The sequence below is a fragment of the Octopus sinensis genome, linkage group LG10 (genome assembly GCF_006345805.1).
Source record: "Octopus sinensis linkage group LG10, ASM634580v1, whole genome shotgun sequence".
In the NCBI taxonomy this organism is placed as follows: Eukaryota; Metazoa; Mollusca; class Cephalopoda; order Octopoda; family Octopodidae; genus Octopus; species Octopus sinensis.
Window position 1 is genome coordinate 48,895,161 of NC_043006.1, and position 19,838 is coordinate 48,914,998.

The following is a 19,838-nucleotide window of genomic DNA, read 5'->3' on the forward strand; positions in this document are numbered from 1 at the left end:
GTTGGGGTGCTGCAGCTACGCAGCATATCTAGGGTGAGAAAGCAATGCAGAGTCCATCCCTTTCCAGGATAAATTCATTTCTACAGTTGATTGGACTGGAACAACATGAAATGAAGTGTTTTACTCAAGAACACAATGGATTGCGAAGTCCAGGGATTGAAACCACAATCTTACGGTTGTGAATTCAACACTCTGAGCACTAAGCAATGTGCCTTCACTAGTGGTACTCATTTCTACAGCTGAGCAAACTGGAGCAACATGAAGTGAAGTGTTTTGCTCAAGAATACAACACATTGCCCAGTCCAGGAATTGAAACCACAATCTTATGATGATGAGTCTAACACCCTAACCACTAAGCCATGCACCTCCATTAGTTTAATGTATATAATGTATCTTATCCTCATTTAAAACAGGAGGGTGTGATCTGAGAGAGATTTGACTGCTATTTCTAGTGGCTCAAGTGATCATGTAGAGGCTCTCCTGTTGACTTGTACATGTGTGTACTCGTGATGCATGTGTATGTGAATTCATATATGAGTGTGTGTATAAACGCAAGCTTGTATGTGTTTGTACTTTATCAGTAAAGCATACTTATTTTCAGGTAAGAGGTCATTAACTTTCTAATCCACATTTACACACTCAGAGTAAACTGTTTGTGCCTAAGCCATCTTGAAAAGATGTCAAAGGGTACAAAACATGAGAAACTATATAAAATCAACAATCAAAGTGGCTGGTTAGCCGGCGGGATGGTTGTTTGGTTGTTTGGTTGCCTTGATGTCAACTTTGGATAGTGGGGGTCTCTGTTGAATAAACAAAGCTGGAAGAGAAAATTTTTTAGAAGAACCCAGCTGAACTTTGACTAAAGCCTTAAACAAAAGACATTTCTTGGGTGTCCCTGTTGTTGTTGTTGGTGTCGTTGTTGTGGCAGCTGTTTAACCCTGGGATCAGTCAAAGGATCAAAGGTGTTCCACTTGTGTGCTATCTTTAACTTTGTTGCAGTCATTAGACCATGGCCATGCTGGGGCAACACCTTGAAGAATTTTTAGTCGAATGAATCAACCTCAGGACTTAAATTTTTTGCCAACCCTGGTACTTATTCTATCGGTCTCTTTTGCTGAACTGCTTCGTTATGAGGACATAAATACACCAACACCAGTTGTCAAGCAGTGGTGGGTAACAAACAGATACACACACAGATATATATATATATATATATATATGTATATATATATATATATATATATATATATATATATATATATGTATATATATGTGTATGTGTATATATATATATGTATGTATATATGTGTATGTGTATATATATATATGTATGTATATATATGTGTATGTGTATATATATAGAAATATATATATATATATATATATATATATATATGGTAGGCTTCTTTCAGTTTCTGTCTATCAAATCCACTCACAAAGCTTTAGTCGGCCCAAGGCTATAGTGGAAAACACTTGCCCAAGGTACCACACAGTGGGACTGAACCCAGAACTATGTGGTTGGGGAAGCAAGCTTCTTACCATACAGCCACACCTGCCACAACATCTAATAACTATACTGTATCCAATCCAATGTGTCCAGTCTTTCATGATAGCAGGGTATGATTTGAGGGAGACTTAGTAGCTATTTCTGTGAAGGTACGTGGCCACATGGTTAGGGTATTCAGCTCACGCTTGCAAAATCGTGGGTTCAATACTTGGTGGTGCATTTTGTCCTTTAGCAAGACACTTTGTTTCACTTTCCTCTTGTGTTCAATTTTACACTCGCATTGCTCTACAATCAGTTTGACACCTGTGGCACACAGTGTACCTGTTCAAACAATGTCGATTTGATGGAGACAGTAAGCTAATGTGTGACACGAGCATTTGATCCCTATATGCAAAACATTTGTGCAGATCATTCAGCAAAAGCTGAACGCTCATGTCACCTTCAACGGGAGAGTCCATCATGTGTATATATATGGGGGGGGGGGCCACAATGGCCCAGTGGTTAGGGCAGCAGACTTGTGGTGGAGGGATCGTGGGTTCGATTCCCAGACCAGGCATTGTGAGTGCTTATTGAGCGAAAACACCTAAAACTCCAAGAGGCTCCAGCAGGGTGGTGAACACTGCTGTACTCTTTCACCACAATTTTCTCTCACTCTTACTTCCTCTTTCTGTTGCACCTGTATTTCAAAGGGCCAACCTTATCACACTCTGTATCATGTTAAATTTCCCTGAGAACTATATTAAGGGTACACATGTCCGTGGAGTGCTCAGCCACTTGCATGTTAATTTCACAAGTAGGCTGTTCCGTTGATCAGATCAACTGGAACCCTCGTCATTGTAACCGAAGAAGTGCCCGCGACTATATATATATATATATATATATATATATATATATATAGTTAATCCAAACATAAACAAAGAGAAAACACGTCAACATAAGGACGTGGAACATGTATAGTGTTATTGGATGCTCAGGAAAGGAAAGAAAGAAGCAGGATTTAATGTTTTGAGTGGAGCTCTTCGTCAGAAACATCAAAAGAGGAAAGGTCCAAGGAAGGGAAGACGGAGAAAGAAAATCGCCAACGATATACACGCAATCACATATTGAAATGTGTGTGTTTGTATATATATATATGTATATACATACACTAAAAAAATAAGATTAAAAAGGAGAAAAGACACCAAATGAAATTGGTAAAAAAATTTTTATGTTTTTGTTGGTGACAAAGCAGACCAAATGAAACAAATCATTTAATTATATTACAGCTTTCTCAGACTTAATTTTAATCCAGCTGCAAGGTCAAGGGTAAAGAAAAAAAAAGAAATAAAAATAAAAACAAAAACAGAAGTGTTCCATAAATATCTTAGAGATTTGAGGGAAGGCAATTAAATGAGATTACATATTACATAATATGAATTCAGATATCAGTTATATTAGATAAAACAATGAAGCCTAGACTATTACAGAAACAAAAACAGAAAAAAAAAACAGAGATTAATATGTAAAGTAGAGATAGAGAAGGTGTATGGGGGCCAGGGGGTAAGGTAGAGATTGCAAGGTGGAGCGCTTGTTTTGGACTGAATTGGCAATTTCAAATACTATATATTAACGACATGATAAGCAACATCTAGTTTTCGAAAATGTTTGATAAACACTTCTGGTTTCAGGTTCAGTCTCACTGCATAGCACCTGGGGCAAGTGTCTCCTATTACACACACACACATAAATATATATACATATATACATATATATGCAGGGGTCTTCAGTTTCTGCCTACCAAATCCATTCACAAGGATTTGGTTGGCCTGAGGCTATAGTAGAAGACACTTGCCCAAGTTGTCACACAGTAGGACTGAACCCAAAACCCTGTGGTTGGGAAGCAAGCTTCTTACCACACAGCCACACCTGCACCTATTAATGACAAAACAAAATAAAGTTTGTTATACTTGGGGATGGTCAAGTTTTGCCAATTAAACACATGCCCTACATGTTTGATCATCACTTCAGTTTTATTATAATTATTTTTAGTTTATTTGTCTGTCAAACAGAGAATAGTTGAAGTGGTCACAGAGTGTGTAACAGAAGAACTTTGACAGACAGATAAACTAAAAATAATTATAACAAGAGCACTCAGAGAGCACAAACCTCTGCCAAGGCGACACCAACATTCTCTCAACGATTAGCCAGAGATGATTTTTAAAATGAGAGTATCTGGAATAAACTTGACTGCTCTCAGAAACAAGAATACTAAAAATGAACCTGACCGCTCTCAAAAATTAAGTAAAAAAGCCAGAAAAATAATCCAGAATCCTTGTCCAGTACTGGATTAATCCCCAAATCTAATCAGTTCATGCCAGTCACAAGGCCAGATATCTCTGAAAGTCTCGTCCAAATTCATCAAGGCGCAGGAGTGGCTGTGTGGTAAGTAGCTTGTTTACCAACCACATGGTTCCGGGTTCAGTCCCACTGCGTGGCACCTTGGGCAAGTGTCTTCTACTATAGCCTTGGGCCGACCAAAGCCTTGTGAGTGGATTTGGTAGACGGAAACTGAAAGAAGCCCGTCGTATATATGTGTGTATATATATATATATATATATATATTATATATATATATGCGTGTGTATGTTTGTGTGTCTGTGTTTGTCCCCCTAGCATTGCTTGATAACCGATGCTGGTGTGTTTATGTCCCCGTTACTTAGTGGTTCGGCAAAAGAGACCAATAGAATAAGTACTGGGCTTACAAAAGAATAAGTCCTGGGGTCGAGTTGCTCGATTAAAGGCAGTGCTCCAGCATGGCCGCAGTCAAATGACTAAAACTAGTAAAAGAGTAAAGAGTGAAGATAAAATAAACAGTGCATGTGTTTAATTGGCAAAATATGACCATCCCCAAGCATAACAATATCTGTTTCAACACACATTTTCACAAAATATATGCATAATTGTAAAAATAAAATAGAGCTTGCAGACATGGGGCTCCACAAACAATGCTGTCCTGTGGTTAAACAACAACAACCAACAATAGAAATCACGTTTTTAAAGGTCCTAAATTTCAGAATGACATAACTTCACAATAAAGATTGGGTAGCCATGGTTGAAAAAAAACCTGTTGAATATGCTTTTTGTGTGATCAGCAACATTCATATTCTGGATCTGATCAAGCACAATATTTGAATTCAAAATACTGAAAGATAAGAATATGTTATGTCACTTATAATATCATAACTGAAAACTGCAAAGCATGTAATACACATATCTGTACAAACACACAAAAGCACGCTTGCATAGATTTTAATACTCACAGGACTAGACTGAGTTGGCAATCCAGTGGAGGCGTTGAACACCATACTGGTACTTTTATTGAGGTTTTTGTGGAAATTGGTGATATCTTCAATGGAAGGGACATTTTTTTTTATACACTTCTGCAAGACAAACAAAACGAAGAAACAATTTTCAGTTGTCGATTAATGCTTATGGGGGGAACAAATATATATATATATGGCAATGGAAATCTTAATAATTGTTTCAAAGTTTGATGCAAAGCCAGTGATTTTAAGGTGAGCGGATAATAATTGTTTACATCAACCCCAGTAGTTGACCGGTAATTAATTTTACCAACCTGAAAGGATGAAAGGTCAAGTTGACTATGATGAGATTTGAACTCAAAGAATAAAGAACCAAAAGAAATACTGCTGAGCATTTTGTCCAAAAGGCTAACAATTCCTCCAGCTCACTGCCTGAATGGAAATCTTAATAATGCTGGTGTATGGCAACAAAACAAGAATTTATTTACTATTTTGGCTTACAGACTCATAAACATTTGTTTTGTTTTTTTGAGTGGGGGGTGTTCATATTTACAGCATCAATAATAAATGTCATGCTTTCAACCTTGAAGCTCATAATCCTCAAGATTTAAAAAATCATAATCATTAGTTGCTTTTATGATTACTTTTCTAGAGTTAAGTAAATCAGGTTATTAAGTTCTTTTTAATTAATTCTTCCTGAAATAATTTTAATTAATATAACTTTGTTTGCTTAGTGTGTTTTATATGGAAACATTACACACATGAGTTCAATACCTGCCAAGGTCAACTTTGCCTTTCATCCTTTCAGCTTATTTACTGGATAGTGAAGGCATGTGGCTTAGTGTTTAAGGGTATTTAGTTCACAATCGTAAGGTGGTGAGTTCAATTCTTGCTGGCTTGCTATGTCCTTGAGCGAGATGCTTTATTTCACATTGCTCCAATCCACTTAGCTGGCAAAAATGGGTTGTACATATAATTCAAAGGGTCCAGTCTTGTCACATTCTGTGACACACCAAATCTCCTTGAGAACTACATTAAGGGGACACAGTCTGTGGAGTACTCAGCCACATGCATATTAATTTCATGAGCAGGTTATTTCATTGATCAGATCAACCGGAACCTTCGATATTGTAACCAATGGAATGCCAGTTTAATTTACTGGACAGTAAATAAATCTAATCCAGAGTTTATTTACTGAACTGGTAAATAAATATTGGACTTTATATACCAGTCGCTGAAGTCTGGTGCAGGCTTCAGCCTGGCTGGCTCTTGTGAAACCATCCCATCCATGCCAGCATGGAAGGCAGATGCTAAACAATGATGATGATGATGATGATGATGATGATGATATCAGTCCAGTACAGGGACTAATAAATACAGTACCACTACCTATACTGGATTTCGTAATTATGTGGGAACTGACTGCACTCTGAAAGAATGCACTCAGGAATAACACATGTAGGAGACTAATGAAGGAAAGATTGCCAAATACCAGCCATGCAGAAAACTGGGCTGGCAAGCATGTTGCAAGGCAACTGAAGAGAGTTGCCAAGGTTTTGCTTGGTGTTCAGTAAAGCACTGTCACGGTTTGGAGTTAATGGTGCTGCAAAGAGGAGGGCCATAAATTCTATTGTTGAAGCTGCAGAGAAAGCCAGTAGGTGGTTTTAGATAAAGAGGACTGCCTGGTGGTTCATTGCTACTGGGAAGCAAGCTAGGGTTTGATTGATCCTGGCTTGATCAACAGGGTGAAAGGGGTCTGATGTTGAAGGACCTAAGACCCCAGAAACACCACTGATGATGTATTCCAGAGCACCTATGAGATCATCATCATCATCGTTTAATATTCTTCTTCCATGCTGGCATGGGTTGAATGGTTTGACAAGAGCTGGCCAGGCAGAAGACTGCACCATGCTCCTGTCTGTTTTGATATGGTTTTTACTGCTGGATGCTGTTCCTAACACCAACCACCCCACAGAATGGGCTGGGCGGTTTTCACGTGGCACCAGCACAGGTGAGGTCAGTTTTGGCATGGTTTTTACAGCTGGATGCCTTTCCAAATGCCAATCACATTACAGTATGGGCTGGTACTGACCAATAAATAATTTACCAGTCCAATACTGGGGTCAATTTATCTTATTTTACTTTCTTTCTATTTCCCTTTCATTTTTTCTGAAAGAAATTGGCTATGGTCAGACCTGAAAAGGAATGGGCTTAGCCAAATTTTAAAATGTCCAAAGCAGGCCATCAGTTCTGACAAAGACTCTGTGACTCTGACAAGTATTACAAGAGTAGAGCAAGGCAACTCTTCATCAACCAAATACATCTGTATCTAAGATATGTTACGAGTTACCAAGTCTGGGTTAGCCTACCATCAACCATCACCCATTATAACAACTTACTCTACACTACAAGATTTAAGATTCACATCTTATACGTAAAGGTAATTTTATAGTTGAAGTATATAGTAAATCTAATACAAATAGGCATAGCCCTTTGTTGACCCCTTCTCTTCATAAGTTAGGTCCAAGCAATAACATATTCTTCTAAGTTATCTTGTTGGGTTTCCACTTGCATTGATTACTCTGTAGATTTGTCAAATACTTTTAATAATATATCACAACACAATGTTCATATAGTAGTATTATATCTGTAGGAGTACAAAGATACAAGCAGCCACAAGGTGGACAGTAATAAATAGCTGTGTATCATCAAGGAGTCTCCTTACAGTTACCTGAATTGCTAGAAAAAGCAGCCAAATCTCTATCACGTTTTGGCTGATATACCCTCCAACCTTCATCAGGTGTCTTGGGGAAACTTCGAACCTGGGTTTTCATTCCTAAGGTATATTTCGATGTTATTATTATTATTACTATTATTATTATTATTATTACTGTTATTATTATTCAGGACACTGCCTGGAATCGAACTCGGAATCTTGAGGTTAGTAGCCCACGGTCTTAACCACTATGCCATATGTCCTTAGACTCACTTTGTTTCAATTAATTTTTTAAATAATTAAGAATTTAGTAAAACAATTTTGCCATTAAGGTGGTGCATGGAACCTAAATTACCATGAAATGTTGATAGAAGATTTTAATTTAGATTACTTTAAAACAGGTTGTTTGAATCCTGGAATCAGGGATGGTCACATGTGGATTGGTAACAAAAGGGTTTAATCCTTTAGCATTTGGAATATTCTGTCAAATTAAATCTTATTAATTCAAACTGTCTTGTATTAATCATGCATTATTTTGCATCTTCAAGATTTTGATGATGTGAATGTTCATTTTAAGAATAACTTTATTGGGTAGGTGTGAGAGGCTGGATTTGGGTAGTTTCAATATTATCTGTTTGTCTATTTAGGGCAGCTAAAATTACCAAGATCCATGGACGGGTTCTCTCTAGAGGTCTTTGTCCTTCATCATCACTGCCATGTCCTGTGTCTCCTAGAGACCAGCATCTGTCCTTAGTGCATCAACATATGTCATCCTTACTCTCCCTCTTCTCGTGAGTCCATGTAAGGACTCCCACAGGAGCACTAAGTGTAGTATCAACTCTGTCGATAGAGAGTTCAGCATTAAATAGATCGAATATTTCAGCCGATTATGGCCGGTTTAAATGTTAAAGGGTTAAAAAAATACTGCTTCATTAAAACCTGGAAATGTCAGAATGCTAAGCTATTTCTATGATTTGTGGTGTTTTGCAACAGGAAAGCTGGTGGTAAAAATAGTGCTACGTTGGTGTGCAACATGTAAGAATTTCTCAAGAAGCTGGGCTCAGTTGTAATGGTTTAAGAGGGACAAGGAAAGAAATGACTAAACTGGAGATGTTCCAAGTCATGTTTCTAGTTCAACAGCACTCAGAGTAAGAACCTGAGAACTTGGTAATGTAAATATCTCACCTCTAAAGATTCTAGATGAGGTGGAACATATTTTATCAAATATGAAGATTATCTTTTAAGGTCAAACTATTTCCCCTCTCCCAGTCACCACCATCACCAATGAATTCTTTCTCTCTGCACTAGACATGAAACTTGAACGATTACTAATTATTGGCCCACTACATTAAGTATATTAACATTTATCTATTTCTTTTTCATGCAGAAGGCACCGCTGAGTAGCTCCCCCCTCCCTAGCACCATACTTGAATTATTTTCATACGTTATAATGCCACTCGGTCTTCACTCTCCCCGCTCCACCAAAGGACCCCTATATCTTCTCTAATCATTAAAACATCTGGAAATAAAGTAAAAAAAATTTATATGGCCTTGCTGAGGAGACCAAATAAGACAAAAACATGTCTAGAATTGACAGTGTACTTACAAAAATCAATGACTCTCTCGACCCACTAAAATTTATTTTTAATTAATTTAAATGTTTGAGTTGTCTCCTCTGCATTTTTTGACCAGAAATAGTCATTAACATAATGACTTTTTTTGTCTCTAAACCTGCTTTCTCTTACCCTTTTCCCGTCTATTTAACCCCTTTCTTCTTATTCTCCCAGTATAAAGTCATCACCACCACCAATTTAGGTTCATTGTCGTGCAAACTGCATGATGGTCTTGCTGGTAGTATGAAAAAAAAAAAGCATGCAGTACAACAGTAAAGTGGTTGGTGTTGGGAAGGGCATCTAGCCAGCCATAGAAACCATACCAAATGGACACTAGAACATGATTCAGTCCTTGGACCCATTGTATCATGTCAAACCATCCAACCGATACAAGTATGAAACATGGAAGTTAAATGATGACAACTATAGGTATTATTTTTTTTATTAATTAAAGTCTCTTGCTTTCACTAATTACCATATTTGATGGCCCATAAAACACACTTTTTTACCCAAAAATGGCTTTAAAAGTCCCCCTACATCCAACGCACTCAATGTAGGCTCAAAACTTGCTCAAAACAGTATGTATGTTTACAAAACATGTGCTGCCATCTATTGGTGAACAATCGCCTACGGTGTGTTTACATCGAATGTAGATGCAATAAATTGCTTATAAATACTGGTAATAGTATAAAGTTATACAGGTGCAGGACTGGGTGTGTGGTAAGTAGCTTACTTACGAACCACATGGTTCTGGGTTCAGTCCCACTGTGTGGAACCTTGGGCAAGTGTCTTCTACTATAGACTCGGGCTGACCAAAGCCTTGTGAGTGGATTTGGTAGACGGAAACTGAAACAAGCCCATCGTATATATGTGTATATATATATATGTATGTGTGTGTATATGTTGTGTATCTGTGTTTGTCCCCCCAACATCGCTTGGCAACTGATGCTGGTGTGTTTATGTCCCCATAACTTAGCGGTTCGGCAAAAGAGACCGATAGAATAAGTAATAGGTTTACAAAGAATAAGTCCTGGGGTCGATTTGATTTGACTAAAGGCGGTGCTCCAGCATGGCCGCAGTCAAATGACTGAAACAAGTAAAAGAGTAAAAGGGTAAAGAGAGGTAAGTGGAGGAAATAAAACCTTATTTTAGTGGTAATTTATTTTACAAAAGTATAGCCAAAGCTAGGGTGCATCCTATGCACTCATGCATCTCACAGGCCATCAAATATGGTAAGTATGTTAGCACCCATTTTGCTATTAGTTTTCCATGCAGCAGGTGTCCACGAGTATTTTTCCCCAGCCATTCTATTCGATATTTATCCTGCTGTTAGAGAGCTTATATCCCTGCACGAATAATATATCACAATGACAATAGCTAATAATATCTCAATACCTTCAGCAATACGGTAATAAGATATTGATTTTGTTTTGACTTGCAGAGAATATTAACTTTTTTTTTGTTTTTGCTTTTGGTCAGTTTACCAAAAACATCTGGTCAAGCTTTATCCAATAAAAGTCAGAAATAATGTAATAATCAAGGGAAATATTAGTCTCAAAATATGGAATACACTGTTATTAACTACAGGAAGATCTCCAATTATATCAGTTATCAAAATGGAAGTCGGAAATGTTATTTTCTCATTGACTATGAAATATTTTCTTAATCTATTTTCGAAATAATATTTGATAATAATAGTCATGCACAGGTATGGCTGTGTGGTTATGAAGCTTACTTCTCGACCATGTGTTTTTGGGTTCAGTCCCTCTTCATGGCACCCTGGGCAAATTTCTTCTACAAAAACAACAGGATTACCAAAATCTTGTGAGTGAGTTTAGTAGCCAGAAACTCCAAAGAAGTTTGTGTGTGTGTGTGTGTGTGTGTGTTTACTCTTGTCTAGACATCATGTGATGGTAGTAAATGAACACCATTCTCAGCAAAGTTATTCATTCATTATTTACATTATTTTCATTATTTACATTCGATGGATATTTTTCAGGTGTCTTGGGGAAATTTCGAACCTAAGGTATTTTTCGATGTTGTTGTTGTTATTGTTGTTGTTGTTGTTATTATTGTTCAGGTCACTACTTGGAATTGAACTTGGAATCTTAGCTGGTACTTATTTTAGCAACCCTAAAAGGATGAAAGGTGAAGTTGACAAAAGCAGTGTATTTCTACAGAAATGTGGTAATGAAAGGGTCACATAAACCCCAGAATTGATACACTCGGTGTGATACTCTTTTCCTCTTTTATTTGTTTCAGGCATTTCACTATTTTGTAACCCTTTAAAATGGAAGATAAGAAAGTTCATTTTCGGCACTTGATGCTTTGGGAACCATACAAAAATTGCTGCAGCTTAGCTGGGATGTGTTACCCCACCCTCCATATTCACCAGATATTCACTAAAATAAGCCGAATGGTAAGCTACTATAAATCGGCACGAACTCTCCGGACAACCCAATAATATCAATATTGAATTCAAAGGTGGCATGCTGGCAGAATTGTTAGCACATCAGCACAAGCACAGCTGTGGGGGCAGTCCACCCTAGGCAGCACCAGTTTTGAGTCTGCTGTATGATATATGTACTCTTTGTGGGGGCCTGGGGGTGGCAAACTGAAGGGCTGCCCTGGGAAGCACACACTCTGGCTACACTAGTGCATACCAGACAAAATGCTTAACGACATTTCATGCCGTTAAATTCTGAGTTCCAATTCTGCCAAAGTCGACTTCGTCTTTCATCCTTTCGGGGTTAATAAAATAAGTACCAGAAGAATACCGGGGTTGATGTAATCAACTTACCTCCTCCCTTGAAATTGCTGGCCTTGTGCAAAAAATCTAAAATGACTATTACAGTTGAATTCATCATATTTATGATTTAATTAACTGATAATATATTACAGAGATGTACTTGCATAGCAAGTAACCTGATCTGAGATGGTGTGCTGAAACAAAAACAATTGTGGCGTGGAAAGTTTTTAGAAGCCATTTAAAAATGCACATATACCGTTAGATTCATTTTTATTCTTTTATTTGTTTCAGTCATTTCATTGTGGCCATGCTGGAGCACCATCTTTAGTCAAACAAATCGAACCCAGGACTTATTCTTTGGAAGCCCTTACTTATTCTATCAGGCTCTGTTTGCCGAACCACTAAGTTACAGGGATGCAAACACTCCATCATCGGTTGTCAAGAGATGGAGAGAAGACAAACACAGTCACATAAACATATACATATACATATATATATATATATATATATATATACTACACTCTCGGAGTGGTTGGCGTTAGGAAGGGCATCCAGCTGTAGAAACACTGCCAGATATGACTGGACTGGTGCAGCTTTCGGGCTCCCCAGACCCCAGTTGAACCGTCCAACCCATGCTAGCATGGAAAGCGGACGTTAAATGATGATGATGATACATACACACAACAGGCTTCTTTCAGTTTCCATCTACCGAATCCACTCACAAGGCTTTGGTCGGCCCGAGGCTATAGTAGAAGACACTTGCCCAACGTGCCACACACTGGGACTGAACCCGGATCTATGTGGTTGGTAAGCAAGCTACTTACCACACAGCCACTCCTGTGCCTAGCACAAAATTTTGTCAATGAACAGGTCGCGGTTTCAAAGCGACGAAAATATTTTGAAGTGAATCTAACGGGTTTTGCGTTTTTAAATGGCTTATAAACACCTTCCATGCTGCATGGTTCATGGTCTCAAAAATTTGTCCTATGAAGAAAGGCTGAGGACGCTTGTCCTTTATTCTCTAGAAAAACGCCGCTGCCGTGGTGATCTCATTCTCGCCCACAACATCATGAGCGGAAAGTGTAACCTCTCGAAAGAGCTGTTCTTCACTCCTGCTCCAGAGCATCGGCTGCGGGGTCATTCCGAAAAGCTCTACCTGCGACGATTTCATCTCAATCGAAGGAGAGGAGCTTTCTCCGTCCGGGTTGCGGATCCGTGGAACAAGCTGCCTGACGAGATGGTGAAGATGCCGACGACCGCTTTGTTCAAAGCCTCCCTTGACCTCAAGTGGCCTGAACTCTTTACATGAGCACCACCCTGTACTTAACTCCATGTCCCCCTACATGGCCTTGCTATTTGCTTTTGAGCCAAATTAACTAACTAACTAACTAACTAAATACTTAACTGATAATATTTTTCAATGTAAAATAATACTAGACATTATAACTGCCAGACTCTCTCAGTAGGCTTGTTGATAATTTTTGTCCTATCTGAGACGAGTGCTTATTACTCTTAATGCTATTGTAGTTGTATTTCATTTAGAAATTAAATACTTTTGACTGCTGATGCCGGAGAGGAAAGTATGGAAGATGTTGTGGAAAGGAAGACATTGAAAGAAATGGTGAAAGGAAATTCTGAAAATGTTGAATCAAAGATGATGGGAAATATGATATTTTGCACACACATCCAACCCATCCAATCCATACTTTCATATGATGATGGTGATGGTGATGGTGGTGGTGATGGTGGTGGTGGTGGTTGTGTTGATGGCATTATAGTGGAGGTAGTGATAGTGGTGGTAGTGGCGGCGTTAGAGTAATGGTGGTGGTGGTGGTGGTGGAGTTAGAGTAATGGTGGTGGTAGTGTAAGAGTAATGGTGGTGGCGTTAGAGTAGTGGTGGTGATGGTTTTAATGATGATGATGATGGTTTTGATGATGATGGCAGCAGTGGTGGTAATGGTGGTGGTGGTGCCTCTCGAAGAAAATTTGCTTAGCGTTATAAAGATGTCAGAAATTAAATATTAAATTCAATAGAAGTCTGCCATAACTCAGCAAGAGATATTTAACTTTGGCTTTTTATGTCTCCAAGCAAGGCTTCACTAGTTTTACAAAAACAAGCATTTCCAGTGAAATTTTACAACAACAAAGTATTATTTATGTCTATCATGAAGAGGAAGGTATTGATGTATCTTAGTGAGGGATATTATTTTCTTTGTGTTCAATACAACTAAATTTTTTTTAAAATGAACATCATTAATTGAGCTGAAGGAATGAATTTACTGTTGAAACATAAGCGCACACACACACACACACACACACAATAAAGAAAAAAAACCTCAAGCCTGTTGCTCATGAGCTCAGAGCTTATCCAGATTACCATGGACATTTAAACTGAATACAAGACTTACCCCTTCCTCTGAACAAGGTGCTAGATTGTCACAGAATTAACTCCCAGGTGTCCCTGATACTCCTTTTCAACTGAGTGTTGTAGAGTAGCATGTAATGAAGTACCCTGCTCAAGGACACAACACGCTGCCCTGTCCAAGAATTGAACCCACAACCTATTGTTTATGAGATCAACAGCTTAACCACAATGCCATGCACATTCACTGTTGAAACATAAGCTTGGTAGAAATTTCTAACAAAACCACAACACAAGAGAACCCTTATACAATCTTTATACAAACCTTTTCAAATTCAGAATTGAAGTCTTTCCTGAGAATAGTTGCATAAAGAGATCGCTTTCCTTGATTGGGACTCACTGGATCTTTGGTTATGTCGTTGAAATGTTCTTTACTTTCATTTTCTTTGCTATTGTCATAGTCTTTACTACCATTGACAATGCTACAATTGTCAGCTTCGAGAAATACATCACTTTTCTCTTCGGCTGTTTTTGTTGCATCATCTTTTTTGATTGCTGTTTCACAACAGTCCACTCTATTAGAACGGTCACTGATATCTTGTGACCGTGTCTCATCAACCACTGAACTGGTAGAATCTTTCAAAGAATTGTTATTGGCTGAATAAGTAGCCTCTGTTCTGTTTTCGTTAATGTCTTGAGAAAGATCCATCCAGACAGCTGCTGACCTTTTCATACCTGTTTTATTGTGGTTAAAATCTTCGTGTAGGTTTCGGGAAATGTTGTTTGTGTCGTATTTGTCTTTGGTGGCAAGTCCTCTCTTTTTAGCTGAAGTTACACTAGATGTAATTTCTGACTTATTTTCTGATGAGAAACCTACATATGAAGATAACGCTGTCTTAGATAATGGATTAACTGTGGAAGAAATACTTTTCTCAGTGTCTTTATCAAATAGCTCATCACCGATTTGAAATTTGCATTTCGTAACTGGAATGTTTTCAAGGCATGTTCGTCTAACCTTGGGTAACGACGTACCCCAGGTTGGTAGACTCGCAAGATACGCTTCTATTTGGTCTGATGTTAGAGGTTTGGTCAATTCCTGCATGCCAGGCTGACACAATAATTCTGGATACCACTTGGTTTTTGTATTCCACTTGACGTCTGAGCCAGAATTGTTTCTTTTCTGTTTTGAGTAATACGACTGTTCACCAGACTTACAGTTTGTCAATAAAACCTTAGGGCTGTGAAGTACCGGTGTTTTGTTTTCTGACTGGTCGTTATCGAGATCATCCTTTGTGTGAAAGACAAGAGGCTTTTCTGAGAACATATTCCGCGATGCTGTTGAAAATGTACAATTATTGCTGGACTTCACCTCTAGTTTAGCAAACTTTGATGCTAGTTTTAAGGAATCCTCTTCAACACTCATTACAGAGCGAGTCGAAGAAAAAGACAAGTTCTTCTGCTGTGAAGGAATCTTACTGTAGGACACTGCTGGCGAAACTGAACTAGATGGCGCACTTATAGTCTGTGGTTGTTCCTTCTTATTAATAGAACTAGTTTTTGATTTGGATTGTGTTAAATTATTGAGTCTGTTCGAAATTGTTGTTGTTGTTGATGATATTTTCTTTGGATTAAATTTTTTTACGTCGCTATTATTACTGTTATCACAAATTGCAGCAGTTGTCAAAGTCTTTTTTCTTCGAGACGGTTCTGAATTGTCAGGTGGAAATTTAGACGGTTTGCTTTTGTGAAGCTGATCTGTAATGATTGTAGAACTAGTTAGTACACTACTCATCGGATTTTGACACAGAAGAATTGGTATGTTCTTCATTCTTTGAGAAGCCGTCACACTCACTCTCACTGTGCTGTGCGACAAGTTTGCTACTGGAAAATGATGAACTGTAGAATCTCCTTCGAACAAATAGGGTCTAGATTCTCCTGGAGCATACAACCTGAAATTAGAGATTAAACAGAATCAAAAATTTGTGGAAGTTTAAGAAAGTGTTATTGTCTGAAATGGCAACAGATTAGATGACTGGTTAAGTCATTGGCAAACAGAGTCTCGACAATTATTTGTTTTGTTTTTATTTTACTATAGAACTCAAAGTAGATAAAGCTATTGATGACAGTATCCAAATGTTAGGTTAAAAAAATATTTTGGGCAGAAAAATAATCAAAGGCTTTCAACTTTTCCAATCCAAAAGGGAGTTTAACATAGTTTTTAGATTCTGTTCATCATCATCATCATCATTGTCTAACGTCTGCTTTCCATGCTGGAGTGGGTTGGACGGTTTGACTGACGACTGGCAAGCCAGGAGTCTGCGCCAGGCTCCAATCTGATCTGACAAGGTTTCTACAGCTGGATGCCCTTCCTAATGCCAACCACTCTGAGAGTGTAGAAGCTGTGCTTTTTACATTCCACTGGCACAGGGGCCGGTCAGGCAGCACTGGCATCGACCATGCTCAAATGGTGCTTTTTGCATGCCATTGGCATGGGAGCCAGATAGGTGGCACTGGCATCAGCTATATCTCAAGGTGGCAAGCCGGCAGAATCGTTAGCATTCCCAACATTCTCAGTGGCATTTTGTCTACCTTTATGTTCCAAGTTCAAATGCCACCAAGGGTTTAGGCAGACAAATCAACAAGTGTGTGTATATATATATATATATATATATATATATATATATATATATATATATGGCAAGCTGGTAGAATCATTAGCATGCCAGGCAAAATGCTTAGCAGTATTTCATCTGCCATTACGTTCTGAGTTCAAATTATGCCGAGGTCGATTCGGGTTCGATTAAATAAGTACCATTTACGCACTGGGGTCGATGTAATCGACTTAATCTCTTTATCTGTCCTTGTTTGTCCCCTCTATGTTTAGCCCCCTGTGGGCAACAAAGAAATATATATATGTGCAGTGGGATTGAAACCAAATCCACAAGGTTGCAAAGCAAGCTTCTTAACCACACAGCCAAGCATGTACCTACATGGTAAATAAACAGGAGCTTATCATTGATAATAACAGAAAAATTAAATGCTTATTGGAAGGAAAAAAAGAAAATGGTTTCTTGTCCTAAAAAACTTCCACATATAACGTCATTAATTTCTAGAATTCCATGCAAAACTGGAATTAGTCACTGAATGAGGCTATTGAGTGAAAGACAGCCAACCAAGTTAAATATAGATTTGGTAAGTATTAAAAGAACATTAATTTTGAAAAAACCCTTCAAATGCATCTTTTTATAAATGAATCAGCTTTTAGAGGCTTTTTGCTTGTCAGCTGTAAAAAAATACCACAAATGAGATTTTGTCTTGGTAGGCTTAAATTTCCTGAGCCAGACAGGCGCAATATTAAACAGTATACCATAGCAGACCATATATTTCTTAGCAACAAAATATTGTTTACTCTAAAAGAAACAGCAAAAAAAACTTTTCTTTTAACACTTTATAGAAATATTTTCAGACAAGTATTCAGAAAAAAAAAAAATTGTTTTTTTAATAATATTCTTAAAAAGTAGCTTTTAATATCATTGCTTTAATATATATACATATGTATATATACACATATGTATATGTATATATGGAAGCATGTGCGTATGCATGTATATATGTACACACATACATACATATAAATTTGTGATTATTTAGAAAATTTTTTTCATGCTTTAATTTCATAAAAACATTCAGAAAATGTCTACTAAAAACAAAATGCAAATGGCAAAGACAAAATTTCAAGAGAGATTTTTATTTTGCAAGCATATTGCATGAACAGTTAAATAAACAACACGTGTATCTATAAATAAATTGATAAAAATTTACCAACAGCAGAAGATATAACAAACATTTAACAGACTTACTACACATCTATTTTTTTTATTTCATTCGGTTTTTTTTTACCTTTCATCATATGAGCATTGATTTTAATTGATTAAATGTCATTCTTTGAATAACAAGACACAAAATGGGATTGAAACAATGTTCAGTTTCTCCAGCAAAAAAAAGAAACCCAACCTACTTTACAATATTTCTTCAGCAATCTCTCTCTCTCTCTCTCTCTCTCTCTCTCTCTCTCTACACACACACACACACGTATACACATATATGTAGAGTAATGCACGACAACTTTCTGACTGCCTATGTGGCATAACCAAAGATATACTTCCCAACTATATATATATATATATATATATATATATATATATATATATCATCATCATCAGCATCGTTTAACATCCGTTTTCCATGCTAGCATGGGTTGGGCGAACATATATTATATATATATATATATATGGTGTGGAGGCACATGGCCTTGCGGTTAGAGCAGTGGACTCACAGTTGAGGGATCACGGGTTCGAATCTCCAACCAGGCAATGTGTGTGTTTATGAGCGAAACACCTAAGCTCCACGCAGCTCCGGCAGAAGGTAATGAGGAACTTATGCTGACTCTTTTGCCACAACTTTCTGTCACTATTTCCTCCTGCATCTTGCAGCTCACCTGCAATGGACCGGCGTCCCGTGCATGTGGGGAACCTATACGCCAAGGAAACCAGGAAACCGGCCCTTATGGGCCAGGCATGGCTTGAGACGGAACAAACAACGATATATGGTGCCCCAGCATGACCACAGTGTAATGACTGAAACAAGTAAAAGATAAAAGATACACACACACATATGGTGGGTGCTGGGAAGTTCCTGGTTTGGGGTAAAAGAAAACACAAGAGGATCAGTTAATAATGATCTTATTCAACATATTCCTTTCTCAGATTCACACACTTAGTGCAGTGGTCTTTCAGTTTTTCTAAGCCCTCTAAAAGAACTCAGAAGGTAGGGCCTCCAGCCAGGCCTTTCACGATACTCTCAAAGCCAAGAACTTTTCAGTACCCACCCCCTCATCTCTCTATATATAAACGGCAGTTTGTCTGTGTGTGTTTCTGTGTGTCTGTTAGGTTGTACCCTCACCCTGACCACGGCTTTCAACCGATTCTGATGAAACTTGACACACACATAAGCCCAATGTCATAATTCAAAACTAACGCAGCGAAAATTTTGAAAAGTTCCCCCAATTCTGAAAAAAATCGATAAATTCGACATGGGGTCGAGAATCAGAAACACAAACCACAGACTGTCTAGGGGACGCAACTCGACCTTTTTAACTCTCAAAAAAATTTACCATTTTTTTTTTCCATTTTTTTGCTATTTTTTGGCTATAACTCTCTAAAAATGCTTTATAGTTATTTCCCTTACAAACCCGAGCAACGCCGGGCGATACTGCTAGTATATGCATAAAAGGAAATAAAGCAAGTTATCAGCTGTTAAAGTATGTATACATATATTTAAGTACATAATAGTTGACTTTCAACAGTTGTCCTTGTCACTGCATCGTGATCTTAATGCATATTTCATGTTCTTATTCAATGTGAAGTATAGATTAAATACAATTAAAGCCGTCTGCTTTTTCTCACAAAAGTGTTGTTTTTTAGCTTGATATTTATATGCTCTCATTTCAAGTGCTATTTGCTTCGAGTTCAACCTTTAACCCTTCAGCACTCAAATTATTTTGTCAAAGGTAATGTTTATTTATTCACA

The 19,838-nt window shown here is 37.8% G+C and overlaps 1 protein-coding gene across 4 annotated transcripts in view; it reads right to left on the minus strand.

The window, feature by feature from the left end:
* Positions 1–19,838, minus strand: part of LOC115216438 (protein FAM214A) — a 230,286-nt gene that overhangs the window by 21,804 nt on the left and 188,644 nt on the right. For all 4 annotated transcript variants that reach the window (XM_029785774.2, XM_036506630.1, XM_029785775.2 and 1 more), the window contains 2 exons: positions 14,575–16,198; positions 4,807–4,926 (listed from right to left, as the gene is read on the minus strand). In XM_029785774.2, the coding sequence (XP_029641634.1) occupies positions 4,807–4,926; positions 14,575–16,198 (1,744 nt within the window). The remainder of the gene's footprint in view (positions 1–4,806; positions 4,927–14,574; positions 16,199–19,838) is intronic.